At 44.8% G+C, this 14,902-nt stretch overlaps 8 protein-coding genes across 8 annotated transcripts; 4 read left to right on the forward strand and 4 right to left on the reverse strand. All coding sequences in view use genetic code 12, as the record gives it.

Annotated features, from left to right (window-relative positions):
* Nucleotides 1-326: 326 nt before the first annotated feature.
* On the forward strand, nucleotides 327-1,133 carry CJI96_0003794 (uncharacterized protein; the record flags this gene model as incomplete). Its single annotated transcript, XM_029037030.2, has 1 exon — nucleotides 327-1,133. The coding sequence occupies one exon, from the start codon at nucleotides 327-329 to the stop codon at nucleotides 1,131-1,133; it is 807 nt and encodes a 268-aa protein (XP_028888086.2).
* Nucleotides 1,134-1,180: 47 nt separating this feature from the next.
* On the reverse strand, nucleotides 1,181-2,035 carry MRPL10 (mitochondrial 54S ribosomal protein uL15m; the record flags this gene model as incomplete). Its single annotated transcript, XM_029037031.2, has 1 exon — nucleotides 1,181-2,035. The coding sequence occupies one exon, from the start codon at nucleotides 2,033-2,035 to the stop codon at nucleotides 1,181-1,183; it is 855 nt and encodes a 284-aa protein (XP_028888087.2).
* A 1,048-nt stretch (nucleotides 2,036-3,083) lies between these two features.
* On the reverse strand, nucleotides 3,084-3,929 carry CJI96_0003796 (uncharacterized protein; the record flags this gene model as incomplete). The annotated part of the gene is made up of 1 exon (XM_029037032.2): nucleotides 3,084-3,929. One exon carries the CDS (start codon nucleotides 3,927-3,929, stop codon nucleotides 3,084-3,086), a length of 846 nt encoding a protein of 281 aa, XP_028888088.2.
* A 498-nt stretch (nucleotides 3,930-4,427) lies between these two features.
* On the reverse strand, nucleotides 4,428-6,641 carry ERG7 (lanosterol synthase ERG7; the record flags this gene model as incomplete). The annotated part of the gene is made up of 1 exon (XM_029037033.2): nucleotides 4,428-6,641. The coding sequence occupies one exon, from the start codon at nucleotides 6,639-6,641 to the stop codon at nucleotides 4,428-4,430; it is 2,214 nt and encodes a 737-aa protein (XP_028888089.2).
* Nucleotides 6,642-7,468: 827 nt separating this feature from the next.
* Nucleotides 7,469-10,987, forward strand: UTP22 (rRNA-processing protein UTP22; the record flags this gene model as incomplete). Its single annotated transcript, XM_029037034.2, has 1 exon — nucleotides 7,469-10,987. One exon carries the CDS (start codon nucleotides 7,469-7,471, stop codon nucleotides 10,985-10,987), a length of 3,519 nt encoding a protein of 1,172 aa, XP_028888090.2.
* A 158-nt stretch (nucleotides 10,988-11,145) lies between these two features.
* On the forward strand, nucleotides 11,146-11,919 carry CJI96_0003799 (uncharacterized protein; the record flags this gene model as incomplete). The annotated part of the gene is made up of 1 exon (XM_029037035.2): nucleotides 11,146-11,919. One exon carries the CDS (start codon nucleotides 11,146-11,148, stop codon nucleotides 11,917-11,919), a length of 774 nt encoding a protein of 257 aa, XP_028888091.2.
* Nucleotides 11,920-12,556: 637 nt separating this feature from the next.
* Nucleotides 12,557-13,561, forward strand: RPC40 (DNA-directed RNA polymerase core subunit RPC40; the record flags this gene model as incomplete). The annotated part of the gene is made up of 1 exon (XM_029037036.2): nucleotides 12,557-13,561. One exon carries the CDS (start codon nucleotides 12,557-12,559, stop codon nucleotides 13,559-13,561), a length of 1,005 nt encoding a protein of 334 aa, XP_028888092.2.
* A 70-nt stretch (nucleotides 13,562-13,631) lies between these two features.
* On the reverse strand, nucleotides 13,632-14,270 carry CJI96_0003801 (uncharacterized protein; the record flags this gene model as incomplete). The annotated part of the gene is made up of 1 exon (XM_029037037.2): nucleotides 13,632-14,270. The coding sequence occupies one exon, from the start codon at nucleotides 14,268-14,270 to the stop codon at nucleotides 13,632-13,634; it is 639 nt and encodes a 212-aa protein (XP_028888093.1).
* Between the last annotated feature and the right edge of the window lie 632 nt (nucleotides 14,271-14,902).

The raw sequence follows: 14,902 nt of genomic DNA on the forward strand, positions 1-14,902 counted from the left end.
TCTTCAATCTTCTTTTCGATGAAAGCTGCAAATACTGGCTAGTTCAAGTAACTTTCAGGGAATTCTTGACTTTTTTTTTTTCTTTCTTTTTCTTTTTCTTTTTCCTTGTATTAGCTGTAAAGGCCTTCATTCGTGGAAACTCCAGGTATGGCTGCGACATCTATCGCACAGACTCACTAACAACATCCAACTTCTTCCCATCATCACAGCCATCTCCAAACTAGCATTCCCTTCGAAGGGCTGCAAAATATCAAAGCCTGGAATACTTTTTGGTGCCTGTCACCTTTAGCATCTACCAATTTCCTCCACCTATCCAGCATCAACAAATGGCATTTACTACGGTCACCCTTCGACATGAGCAGAAGACCGTGTCAAACATAGATATCGAGCACGAATCAAAACTACCGCCTAAGATAGGTAACCTCGAGCACGTGTCGCTCGTGGATTTTGAAAAGATTCCTTGGTTCCTCGTGTCCCATGGACCATTTAAGGTATTTTCTTCAGATGACGATACATCAGAATTCTTCAAGACGAACCTCGCAGCCGTAGCTGTCACAGAGCCTCATATAGGAATCCTTTCCAAGAGTCAAGATCCGCAAACGTATGTGGTGTTTTTTTTCCAGGACATGTCCATTCGATGTTTTTGTATCGACTTTTCTACACTAGAGCGACTTTCCACTGCATCGAGCTCGTTTGAGACGGGCACGGTCGATAATGTATTCTATTCAGCACTACGGCCACGCTCTGACACATCTGTCTTTGATCGTGTTTTGGAGAGCAAGTCGTCCAGAAGAAACCAGTACGTTGCCCCAAAGACAACACCAAGTGACACAACAACGCAGTTATCGGTTACTCCTTTGAACGGAGATCAAATAGTGCAGGCAGTCAACAGAATGACACTTTCTGGGCTTAGACTCCGTGGACTCAATCCTTCCTCGGGCCTGACTCTCTCCAAAGATAGAGTTGTCATTAAGGAATTGTACCATATGACGCGCAAGCTGGCGCTTTTTGCATTAAGAAAGTTTAACTATGGCTTCAACGGGGCCACTGGGCAAGAAGTCCGTTTGAGTGACGTCCAAGACGTTGTAGAGCGGCTTCTACAGGCATATACCGATGTGGAGCCTCCAGCATGACAAAATCTTCACGTTAGCATGTCTTCATTCTATGTACAGTAAATCTTTTAAAGACTCGAAACGTCCACAACACGGTTTTTTGAATAATCGGTGTACGTCTTCTTGGAGGCGTTCTCCAATTGCGCCGCCAACCCACTTCTCACGGCGACTTTCTTCACTCTGCTTTGTTTTTCTGCTTGTTGTGCTTTCACCTGATCCAAAAAGATCTCTGGGTGCTTCAACAAGTAACCTCTCCTTTCGGGGTCTGAGTAATACTTGATGTCTCTTTTGTGCATGGGTCTGGCCTGCAAAGGAACGTTCCCTTTTCTTAAGAGAAATCTGTCTGGGTTTAAGAACGCACGTAAGCCCAATTTCGTTCTATAAACGGATGTGTAGCTGTGACCTGTGTTTTCAACAGCATTAATTGCGCCGATTGAAGCCCTTGTCGCTTCAACGTTCAATGGCACATTGTATGTCTCCTTCCCGTTACCCAAGAGCTTCACACCATCTTTGATGCTTCCGGTAACGAGCCCGCAGTCTCTCATCACCTTATAGTCTAGTGTCTCACCCTCTTTTAGAGGGATTCTGCCTGAATTCCAGAACTCCTGGATTCTGTCCAAGTTCAAGTCGTTGTATTCTCTCTTGTGGGGTCGCTTAAAACCAATTATAGGAAATCTCTTGAAGTAGGGGGTTTGTCCACCTTCGAACCATCTGGGAACCTTACCACGGGCCTTCTGGCCCTTCTGACCTCTTCCAGACGTCTTTCCCAAGCCGGACCCTTGACCTCTACCGACTCTCTTGTAGCCCTTCACAGCACCTTCAAAAGGAGCCAAGTTTCCTAGTTGAGCAACTCCACGCAGCTGACTTAGAAGTATTCCAACTGGCCTCGCAATAGCTGCTCTAGCTGCGGTGAAAAACCCCATTCTTTGGTTAGGTGAAGTATGGTAGTTCTGATCTTGATGAGAAAAAAATCCAGTGAGTCGTGTGATGCACAAAAGGAACCTGGCCAAGACATATATGGTGTTAATCCCAACAGCATTGGAAATCCTTACTGTGGTGAAAATTTTCTAGACAGAGTATGATTGGGAATATTTAGAAGCCAAAAATTTACTGAAGGGCTTCTGAAGGTTTATTTACTCTAGCAAAACTAGTGTTTGGTAGTAATAGACAATATGCGCATATTTTGCTGCGAAATCAGTGGAGGACATTTCAACGATGAGTATTTCGAACCATCCCATTATTAAGAGTCTGCTTTTCTAATATCCCCAGCTTTCTCACTTAACTTTGCTAACTTCACATCATGTGGTTAATGCTTAGAGGCTTGATAAGGAATCTAAGACTGAGAGAACACTTACGCAGCATTGGACTCGGTTCTCATTCGGTAGAGGATATATGTCGTGGAAGGTGCAACGCAAAATGACAGTTAATACTAATTCTTTTTGATGGATAGTCACTGTGATTTTTCATTCATCAGATCAAAAACGCTACTATGTGGCGATCTCAGTTTTTGAAAAAAATGCCTTTTTTTATTGACTTTCAGGTAGTATCTGAGTCCTGTTGCCGTTATTAGAGACTAATGATGTAAACCGTCTTTATTAGTATTCAATTAAAGTCGTGAATGGTTCTTACGGCTAGCAAAAGACCCTTGAAAGATCATAAAAGATAATGCAAAAATTTCCCCTTTTACCTCTTATTTACCGATGAGCAGTATGTCAAGAGCTTTATTTGAATCCCATGGATATCATTTCATAATATATTGCAAATGTCCCCAGTATATTCAACCATGCGTCATGAGAAAAGAGCGACTAGAAGCATTCGAGCTTCCTATAATTACATCCCACCTCTCCGCCATTATTGATCATCTACTGCACCGATATATGCTTACGACGACTAAAATAAGCTCACATACTAATATTGACTTAGATTCGACTTAGGGCTATAAAAAAGGAAAAGATGAAAAATATCAATTGTCTAGATCAACTGCTTGCCGGTAGCCTCAGGATCGGACCCGTCGTGGGACTTGGCCTCCTCTGGGTGCTTGGCCAACCATTCTTTGTGCTTTCTCTCGGCCTCCTCGGGCGACTCACCTTTGTGGAAATTCATCCACCACTTGTCGTCCTTGTTTTCGCCATTGTCGGCCTTGTCGCTGGCGCCATTTGGGTGCTTCGCTAACCATTCATTGTGTTTCTTCAAAGCCTCCTCTTTAGACTCCCCCTTGTGGTAAACCATCCAGTAGTCATCATCTTTGCCCTTTTGTGGATTGTCATTATCATCAAGGGTGAAACCGTGTTCCTTGGCTTTCTCAGGGTGGTTTTTGATCCACTCCTTGTGCTTTCTCTCAGCCTCTTCTGGTGTTTCTCCCTTGTGGAACTTCATCCACCATTTGTCGTCCTTCTTGCCGCCTTTTCTGCTGCTTTTGTGATTGGCTACCCATTCCTTGTGCTTTCTTTCGGTTTCTTCAGGAGATTCACCCTCGTGGAATTTCATCCACCACTTATCGTCGTGATGATGCATACCTTGGGGTGGTGGGCCGTGGTGAGCACCGTGAAACTGCTGGTTCTCCTGAACAACGAGCATGGCGTTGTGGAATGAGTAATTCTCGTACATTCTGCCCATGGAAAATACACCAAACAAAGCCAAAGCCGCAACAGTACTGGCACCAACAACCTTAGCCAAACGATGTTTGGAGGCCTGCCTGGTGGAGTGCTCGTAAAATGGGTGAGACTGTTCCTCGAAGGAAGCGCTTGAAGAGTATGGAGGGGTAGCTTCAGACGAAGAAGAGGCTTGCTCTTTGTTGTCCAAACGTTGGTAGCTCATTGTTGCTAGTTAGCGAAAAGAAAGTGGTTGCAAATATGTGGGCCACGCCGTATCTTTATACTTTGCCAAGGCTTTGCGGGCTGCAAAGTGAGACTGCTACTCATCCGAAAAGAATAGTGCATCGATCCGAAGGTGTGCGTCTGTACTCAAGCTCAGACTAGAGGAGCCCTGAGGAAGCTTACATCGAGCGATACATGGACAGACAATGGATTCTAGTCCAGGGTATTTGTTATTGCCCTCTAAATTCATAGCTTAGTCCATCTTAAGGCGGTTGCCGAACTCTAGGCAGTTTGAAGGCAGTGTCAAATGCCGTGCTTTCTGCAGTCCGCATGAACATTCGTGCAAATCTCAACCACACTATCCAATTGCTGCAGCTTTCAAATCCCGAATGTATGTCACAATTTCACTTCACTCACGCGAAGACGGCACATATTTTCTCTCGCTGCTGAATGGCTATCTTTATCTCTCCCATCAGTAGGTCGGCCCGGAGGCGGATCGTCAGACGACTGGCTCAGTCTCTTTGCCATATTTGTTAGCATATAAGCCCAACGCCTTGATGGGGAACAAGAATTTGTAGGTTGGGTACTCAATTGCACAACTGTGGTTGAAGACACCCTCAACGTCCTCAAACTTCCATTCTCCAGCTAAAGATTGTCTCTCCATAATCAATTTTATAGCCTTGTCGATAGGTTTTCTGTCCGGGTACCCACCAAGGATCAACGCAATCACGGCCCATGATGTTTGCACAACTAAGGATTGGCCTGTGGGAATGTATGTATGAGTTTCACTGGCTTTCATCGACTCACTCCATCCACCGTCTTCTTCTTGCTTCCGAATAAGGTAGTCCAACCCTTTTTTCACTGTTTTAGAGGTCGCATATGAGTGACCGACAGTTTCCAATGCTTCTACCGCAAACATAGTCGCATAGGTGAAACAGACTCCCCACAGGCCGTACCAAGAACCGTCGTATTTATCCTGGGCGCCAATGATATACTGGATAGCATTATCGATAGCAAAGTTGATCTCCACTGGTTTGTAGTCTGGATAGTATTTGTTGAAGTAAACGAGTCCTAGTACAGAAGAATCGGTGCATTCAACATAGGGATATTCAACCATGATGTTGTTGAATACTTCGGCGGGACTGATTTTTTCAAGCTGTGGAGTAGCTCTGATGTGTTCGTATGAAGAGAACGACCCGAACTCAAAATTGCCGGTGTTTTGAATAAATAAAATTCTATCAACGGCATCTTCAAGATTTTTCCGGTTGATCCTTATTTCTTCAGGAATTTTATTGCCCACGAAGTCATCATTCTCAACCATGATGAGTGCCTTAACTGCCTCAGCGGTGCAATCACTCACGGTATAGCCCTGTGTTTTCGTGCTAAAGGGCCATGCACCCTTTCTTTTGTCCCTGAAACTCCCTTCTTCACATTCCTCAGTGAATTGCGAGCGACGCAAAAACCAATATCCTTTGAGAATCATGTCGTGATATTTTTCGTATCTTGACATGCCAGCCATAATAAGGTACTGACACATAAAAGCCACGTCCCATGTTTGCACACCATTGGTACCCATAACGGTCATACCTTGAGGCCCATGGAAAAGAACATCATCTTTTCTGTACAAAAAGCGCTGGAAAGCGTAGGAGTCGGGTCCCTCTTCAAGATAGGTAATTATCATATTGAAACAGAAGCTGACTGGTGCAATACATAAGTAGTCGGTATTCTTGCACTCTTTTTTTATCAATTCATATACCCTGTCGCAACTTTTGCGAAGAACCCATTTCGGTCTAATGTATTTTTCGTACTTTACAACTACCCAGTTCAAAGTGTCCAAGACCTTTGTGTGTGGGTAGTACAAATCGACACCGCACACAGTATTTCTGTGCTTCGAAAAATCAATCTTAGAGTATGGTAATTGTTTTGGTAAGTAGATTTCCTCTCTAATCTCCTCTAGCAAAGGATCCAATTCAACTTTTGTGCGGCATGCACTCAAGTACGCCAAAGGCAAGTAGATAGAACGAGTGTGTACCCACCAACGAGCCGGGTGGATAGGGACCCAGTATGGTAAAGACCATAATTCTGGAGGGGCAGGGTTCACACCTTCCCATTCATATAAGGAGAGAATCGAGAGCCACGCCTTGCCCCAGTGGGGGTTACCCAAAGCCCCACCTAGTTGATGAAGAGTTTTACGAGCTTTGACGCACACAGGATGGTCTTTGGAGAGGCCCAAGAGTCTCAATGCCACGTAGTTTATGCTGGTTCCAAAACAGGTGGATTTGTCCACACTGTGCAAACCCCAACCACCGTCAACGGGGTGAGCAGTATTGACGATGTAACGAATCATCTCGATTCTTTGTGGCTCTGGAATGGGCGTCTTGGTAAAGTACGAGGCTGCAATGTACCCAATTGTCATGAACATAGGGCCCTTGTACTGACACGCAAAAATCCCACAATCCTCCTGGATCAACGAAAGAAACTCTGAGCCCTTCTTTGCTGCGTCATGAGGATACCGGATTTCGGTTTCTGGCTCTGGTGCTGGGAAATCATCCATGCCCAACAAATACTTTGTTGTAATCAGCTGAGGTTCCTTCTTTGCTTCTTCTGGCGAAAGGTAATGCCATGTTTCTCTGCCTAGTTCGTCTGTTCTTAGGCGCCAAAGGGCGGGATCCGTCTTTTCAAGCCCCAATTTCTCGGAATAGTATTGTTTCATGGTTGATGAATTGTTGGTGGGGTAGACGAAAAGTGGATATACGAGGTGCCCATATGTAGGTACGAAGGTTGGGAATGAGAGTGGTGAGTCTTGGACTGTAAGCCTTTGAATAATAAATTAAAAGGAGGATTAGCGCAACCGAGTTTTACATTTTAGGATTTACACTGGTTGACCATGTTCCAGGAATTTGACTTTTCTACGTTGGCGCCGTCTATTCTTAATTATGTGGCAGGAGCTCACATTGTGCATATCAATCAACATATTAGCCCAAATGCCATTCAAGAAGAATTCCCACGTAAATTACAGAAAGGCAATTAAACATCAAGAGAACTTCTACGTTTGTGTTTAGTGAAGCTTATTGCTGACTGGTGAACTGAGTATATTTTTTCGCAGCCATATGTGTATGAGGCTATGAGCTAGAAGACGAGGAAGGGAGACTTCAAGGCGAAAATGGGAAACTCAATGACCTTGAATTAAAGAGTATACTGTGAATGTTCAAGAATCAAGGTGACGATGTGTTGAGTAAATCATGGTTTAAAAAAATCTGTCTCGACGGCACTAACCACCCAGCACTTTTTTTGCACCCATTCTCAATTTCTCGTATATAACATTTTCATCAACACAACGCCATCATTACCAAGAGCTCGGGGACGTAAAAAGAAGTTTCTAGTACATCAGAAAGTGACACCACCGTAACTTCCTACAAAATTCCCGATTTCTTCACCCAAACCATCTACTTGTACAATTGTCACGTGACTTTGACTACCTCCATCACCTACAATTTTTCCATCCTCATCACGTATATCCGATACCCACACAGTTGCATTATGGCCAAAAGGAAGCTCGAAAAGTCTGCTGCCAACGTGGCGACGGAAGCTGAGCCCTTAACCAATCACGAGGCTTCGAACGGCTCCAGTTTGGATCATCCTGTCAGTGAGGATGAGCGTGATGAGGAATCTGGGGCTGACTCTGAAGAGGAAGAGGACGAGGAAGAGCAGGAACACAAATCTAGTGAGCCACCATCGAAAAAGCATAAGTCTCAGTTGACTGCTCAAGACGTCCAGACGGCTCGTGAAACAGCAGAGCTTTTCAAATCGAACATCTTCAAGCTACAAATCGACGAGCTTGTCAGCGAAGTCAAGATCAAGGACTCTCACGTGGCCCGGATCGAAAAGGCCCTCCATAGACTTCACCACTGTATATCTCAGGTCCCAGCTACAGAACAGCTCACACTCGAAGAAGCAGAGAAAAAGATCAACAGTAAGAAGTTGGTAATTCCGTTCCCTGACCCGAAACCCACAAAGGTCAACTATAAATTTGGGTACTTGCCCCCAGAGCACGTTGCATTGGTGGGCTCGTTTGGGTTAAAAACGGGAATCGCTTCGCAGCACGGTCAGGGTATAGATATCTCGCTTGTTATGCCCAAACTGTTGCTCTCACCCAAGGACTACTTAAATTACAGAGCATTGTATAAGAGAAGTTTCTACATGGCATACTTGGCTGAGCATTTACTTCTGCTTACGAAAAAAGAAAACTTGCCTGTGAAGATGTCTTATTATTTCCTCAATGATGACGTCCTTTGTCCTGTTATCAAGCTTGAGTCGATCAAGACGGACAACGAGGAAGACTTGTGCTTCCACAAAACTAAATTCACAATTAATTTGATTGTCTCACTTCCGTTTGGTGTGTTTGACACAAAAAAGCTTTTACCAGATAAGAATTGTATCAGAGTGCAAAGCGACATCGAAGAGCTTCCTCCCACGCCATACTATAACTCGTCTGTCGTCTCAATGACTACTCACGACTACTACCTCAAGTACTTGTACAGAAACAAGAAGTCCGCTGAGGCATTTAAGGATGCTTGTACATTGGGAAGGTTGTGGTTACAGCAAAGAGGGTTTGGCTCTTCTCTCAATACGGGAGGTTTTGGCCACTTTGAATTCGCTATACTACTTTCTGCACTTCTCAACGGTGGTGGCAACAGCGGTAATAAGATCCTTCTTTACGGATTTTCCTCATACCAGTTGTTCAAGGGTGCCATCAAATACTTAGCTACTATGGACTTGTTGACTGGGTATTTGAGCTTCTCGAGCGACTTGGACCAGTCCAGCGCATCGAAGTATGTTCCTGAGGCTGGTTTTAACACTCCAACCATATTTGACAAGAACATCAAGCTCAATATATTATGGAAAATGACCAAATCCTCTTATCAAGCATTGCGTCTGCATGCCATTCACTCGTTTGATTTGCTTAATGACGTCGTTTACGACAGATTTGATGCCATGTTCTTGCGCAGAACTGGTCCAGATGTGTTGAAGTACGACTTAACATTTAGACTCACCATACCTGAGGAGCTCCACGACAGTTTTGGTGCCTTAGAGAAAATCACTTTTGTGACCTTCGATAATTACATCAAGCACAAGATCTACATTATTTTAAAGAACGCTTTAGGCGAGAGGGCAACCAGCATTGAGATAATCAATGACAAAGTCAACAATTTGTTTTCCCTTCTAAAAAGAAAGCCATCTACTCAGCATAGCGACACATACTTAATTGGCATAGAATTGAACCCCGACGAATGCGATAAGATCGTCACTAAGGGTCCCAATGATACAGATGAGGAGGCTGCCGCGAAATTCCGCTCATTTTGGGGCTCTAAGGCATCTCTTCGAAGATTCAAAGACGGAACGATTCAACATTGTGTGGTCTGGAGCATAGAGAACAACGAACCTGTGGCATCCACTATAATCCATTACGCTTTAGGCTTGCACCTTCATCCTACTATTACCCAGCATCTTACTTCCTCAGTAAGCAAATTCAACGCTAAGCTTCCGGTTCCACTGGCAGCCTCATCATCTGGCCAAGGAGTGACAGGGGCAGCGAACTTCACGCTCTTAAAAGAATCATTTGAGGAATTGTGCAAGGTCATGTACAACTTGGAGCTTCCATTGAGCGTGAAATCTATATTGCCGGCATCACCATCGTTGAGAAATACCTCAATGTTGCAGCCTGTTCCCTTCGCTGTTTCAAATCCCGACTTCTGGAATGATCTTGTCTTACAATTTGAGAGCTCTTCTAGGTGGCCCGATGAGATAAAAGCTTTGGAAAAGACTAAAACAGCTTTTTTGCTCAAGGTAAGTGAGACGTTGAATAAAGAATCCACATACAAGTGCTTCCTCACGAAAGACGATTCCATCCCATACATGGAAGACATCACTTTGATGAATGTGCTTACTCCCGGTGGGTATGGGTTCAGGTTTAGGGTTTTAAGTGAAAGAGATGAGATCCTTTATCTACGTGCTGTTTCAAATGCTGGTGCCCAGAAAGCTATGGTGCAAAAAGTTTATCTCAAATTTAATCAGAAATACTTGGGCTCTGTGAAGCATTCCCGCACTATCAGCATTTTGGCAACACATCACACGTATTATTCTCCAGTTGTTCGATTATTCAAGCAATGGCTTGATTCACAAGTCTTGCTTAATCATTTTAATGATGAGCTCGTGGAGCTTTTGGCCATGAAGCCATTCGTGGATCCCGCCCCACATACAGTTCCCAACTCGGTAGAGAAAGGTTTCTTGCAAGTACTTGATTTCATTGCCACCTGGAATTGGAAAGACGATGGACTCATTCTAGACCTTGCTAAACGTGCGGACTCTGCTGCGGATGAGCTCGAGAACAAACTAAGCGATAAGCTTACCGTCAGAGCGTACCAAGTGATCCAATCCAACTTTGAAACGATCCGCAAAAATGACCCCTCTGCTATGAAAACACAATTCTTCGTCGGCACAAGAGATGACCCTTCAGGTATCTTGTGGTCAAGCGATGTGACATTGCCTATCGCCAGTAGGCTCACTGCTCTTGCAAGAGCTGCCATGCGCATGGTGAAGGAGCAAAATATCGACGACCAAACACTCAAGCTCATTTTCACACCGGCGTTGAACGACTTTGATTTCCACATCCAGTTGCGTAAGTCGGACATTGCTAAATCGTCTGGCGTGGTGAAGACTGGCGGTTACAAGAACTTATCTGGTAATTACACCTCGTTCCCTGACGACATCACGTCGCGGTATGACTTGACTGCGATGCTCGTAGAGGAGCTCAATAAAGCTTTTGGAAACATGATCATCTTCTCAGCAAGAAGGTGTGCTGCTCTTTACGACGGAGAGAATATTGTGTGTGGTGTGTATCTACCCAACACTGGCAACAAGAAATTCAGGGTCAGCTTGGCCATGGACGTGAAGCCGCTGAACGAAAAGGACGAAGTGTCGCTAAATAAGGAGAGTATCACAGACCAAATCAAACTTCTAGGCGGCGATCTTATTAAGGCCATCAGGTTCAGAAAGTAACGAGGACCCTGCCACCAGAAGTGCACATAACGTTTGCAGCCATCTTCATCCGCGAAGATGGATTAGGCCCAATGCTCGCTATCAACACTTTCCAAGGCTTACCTGGATCTAGTGAACTCACATATAATCCTCCATACTCCTCCACACTCCTTCTTCCCATGGACTTCTCCGTGCAGCAGTACCCCACTGTGGAGGAAACCATCATAAATAATGCCTCTTTACTATATAGACGAAAGAAGCATTTCCTCACCAACCTCAGGCAACTTGTGGATGGGATAGGCTACGTTGTCATTGGCCTCATCTACCTCAGAGACATCCTGATGTTGTTTGCCGCCTTACGAGCATTTATCCACTATTGCATCTCAAACCCCTATCCCACCCCATCTCCAACGGTTACTGTCAGCGACGTTGCCAAAAAACGCATGAAAAAGTTCATTCTTACCAGCATTCTCACCGTTAACGTCATCTGCTTGCTAAAGCACCTTCTATTTGGTGTCTACACTGAACTGATCACGGAAGACGGATACTTGTACGGAGGCATGACCCTTCAGTTCATTGGCGAGCGCCTTCCCCAGCTGCGGTTAGCGCTTCTATTTCTTGACATGCTAATCACGCTCATCCAGATCGTGTACCACCATCTCATGTGCTGCACTGACGACTCGGCGGTGCTCAAAACGAGGCCGTTGGAGATCAGCGAAGAGGACACGTCGTGTCGTCTGGAGATCGAGGGTGACGGCTACAATGGGAACGTGTCGCTTATTGCGCTAGACATCTTCCAGGGAATAGTAGAAACGCTACTGTTTTACGAGACAGGACTGGGCAGTCTCTGGGAGATGAATACATGGAATGAAGATCTGACGAACGAGCAGCCGATTACACCGAGAAGAGACGGACAAGCCCCTCAAATGCTGCTTTCGCAGTTATTAGCATAATTAAACTACTCGTGTCAGAAACAGGATTGGTGGCAACTGATTTTTTTTTTTCTAACTTGATGTTTACTGGAAGGCAGCTCGTGTTTGGTTCAGTATGAAGGAGGCGGTTTCTTCAACGAATGTAAACTAGAGTCTCTTTGGGCATGTCGATCCTAACCTAGACGAGGATAGAATTTTGAACCACTCGAAGTTTCTGTGGTACTTAGAGGAGAGTTGTTGAGAAACTGCATAACTCATCCAATTGATAATGTCCGATTCCCTGCGGGTTCTCTGAAAGTCTGAGGAATGTGGACAGAATCTTATCAGAAAGCATAGTATAGCCACACCAATTTCGTCAAACTGAGCTCCTTAGGCTGGGTTGGCTGCGAAATCAGTGCACAATGATATGACCTCAACGTATCCAGAGATTCATTACAACAGCGCACCATGAACTTAGAACTCTCAAGCTTTCAACATTCGACACTTTTGCAGCTTTTCAAATCATTTCTTTGCCAGCTTAGATGTCGGTAAAGAACTTCCTCTTTGCCTAACTTCCAGCATTCCTGCATCCGGATGCCTCGTTGGAGATGAGGATGGATAACAAAAAAATTACCCATCGCATCTTCAATACCTAGGATCCATTCGAGCCGCCAGCATCATGTCAAACATCGTGGGTATTGAGTACAATCGTGTCACCAACACCACATCTACGGATTTTCCTGGTCATCTGACCAACGAAGATAATGCATGGGATATGGAAAAATTCAAGTCTAAGTTCGACATTAACGTCCAATACATTGCAGGCAGAAACGCCAACTTCGATTTGATCAACATTGACACATCGATAGCCAATGCCTTCAGAAGAATCATGATCGCAGAAGTTCCTTCCGTAGCAGCGGAAACAGTTTATGTGTTCAATAATACTTCTGTCATTCAAGATGAGGTCCTCGCACACAGGATAGGTCTCATTCCTTTGGATGTGGATCCAGATGTGTTGGTGTGGCTCGACCCTTCAGTTGACGAGAAAGAAAGATTCAACGACACAAACACCATCGTCATGTCGTTGGACGTCAGCTGTACCCGCAACCCACATGCTCCTGCTGATGCGACGGACCCTAATGTGCTTTATAGAAATCTGAACGTCTACGCCAAAGACCTTAAATTCGAGCCTCAAGGCCGTCAGGTGGAGCTCTTCAAGGACAGACCGGTCCAGCCATGTGACCCTGACATTTTGCTTGCGAAATTGAGACCGGGCCAGGAGATCTCTTTGAGGGTACATTGTGTGTTGGGTATTGGTAGCGACCACGCCAAGTTCTCCCCAGTCTCCACTGCTTCGTACCGTTTGATGCCTACTATTGATATCAAAGAACCCATTGAGGGAGAGTTGGCCAAAAAATTTCAAAAATGTTTCCCATCTGGCGTGATTGGCATTGATGAACTGGGCAAAGCATACGTGAAAGACGCCAGAAAGGATACCGTGTCAAGAGAAGTATTGAGACACGATGATTTAGCATCGAAGGTGAAACTAGGCAGAAGAAGAGACCATTTCATCTTCAACGTAGAGTCTACGGGCGCAATGCTGCCCACAGAGATCTTTCTCAAGTCGGTAAGAGTGCTGAAGAACAAGGTCGACTACTTAAGAAACTGTCCAATTGGTCAGTGAAGGGAATGGGTAATTACATGTATAATAGAAACGAAAAGTATTAGTTTTTTTTTTTCTTTTTACTAAGTACTTAGACAAGCTGTTTTCTGGAGCCCTTGAAGAAGTATTGCACCACGGCAATTTGCAAAGCAGCCATGCCAACCATCAAAAGCACCTCTAGAATGGAGAAATAGTATATTCTGGACTCTGTGGAGCGCACGGTGGCTTGGTTTCTGTTGTTTCTCGTCTTGTAATACTGCAACGTCCACTTGAGCTCGTCCAACTGTCTGTCGATCTCGTCAGCGGTTCTCTTCATGCGCTCCACGTGCTGTTGTGGTTTCTGGTTGCTGGGAGCAGGCATGGATGCTCTGAATTGGCTCTGAGCATCGCCCTCGTGCTTGATTTCGAAGTCCACCACCTTCTCTGCGAACGTTGACATCTGGTTGGAGAAACAGAACTCGTACTCGCCGACAACATCAGCATTGAACACAAAAGTCCCCTGTCTCTGTTTCGTGTCTGACAATATGACGTGGCCGTTGGGGCCCTTGACCTCATAGTCCACGTCAAAGTCACCACCTGACTGAACAGCGAAGTAGAAGTTGACCGAGGTACGCGGTTTCTGGGTGAAAATGTAGTAACACACTTTCTCCTTGGCGGGCAAGTTGAACGTCAACGCAGACGCAGCAATCACTTGCACGAGCGCCACAAGCGCAATGACACGGGCCAACATGGTGGAAGCAGTATACGGTTTTGGTGATTTGATCAGGACGTGTCAGAAAAACGAGCTTTGGTCGTGCGAGGAACAGGACAGGACAAGTAAGAGACTATGGAGATTTAATAAGAGAAAACAATAAATTGGAATTGATAAGTTACTTTGCTTGATTTCCTTTACTGGGGGCCTCTCATGTTGCTTTTATTATGTATTTGTGTTCTGATATGTTGGGACCTTCACTTGTATGAAGCGAGGCTACGAGTAGAAGTGGTGGGTCCACCTGAAATCCGGCATCGATTTCTTGTAAAGTGGTTGATGGTCATAAACTTGATAATCTAAGCAGCTCTATCAAATTCAATCTTTATTCTACGCTGATGCTAGAAGTATTATCAGGTCTGTTTGTATTATGTTTAGACATCACTAAGGTGCGCCTGATTTGGAGGACTTTTCGCAGCCATTAGGCCAGAACAACAAAAAAGTATGGAATGCTTCCAATAGGTAGCAAAATTAACGTGAAATCAACATACCTTAAAAATAGCCTTTTAGACAAACCGCTGTCAACCTCTTTGCAGCGAATGTGCCTTTTGGTTGTTTCAACCTCGTAGTTATCCTACGTCATAGCGTTCAGGTGCTACGCTCCTACCTCAGTT

This window comes from Candidozyma auris, chromosome 4 (assembly GCF_003013715.1).
Source record: "Candidozyma auris chromosome 4, complete sequence".
NCBI lineage: Eukaryota > Fungi > Ascomycota > Pichiomycetes > Serinales > Metschnikowiaceae > Candidozyma > Candidozyma auris.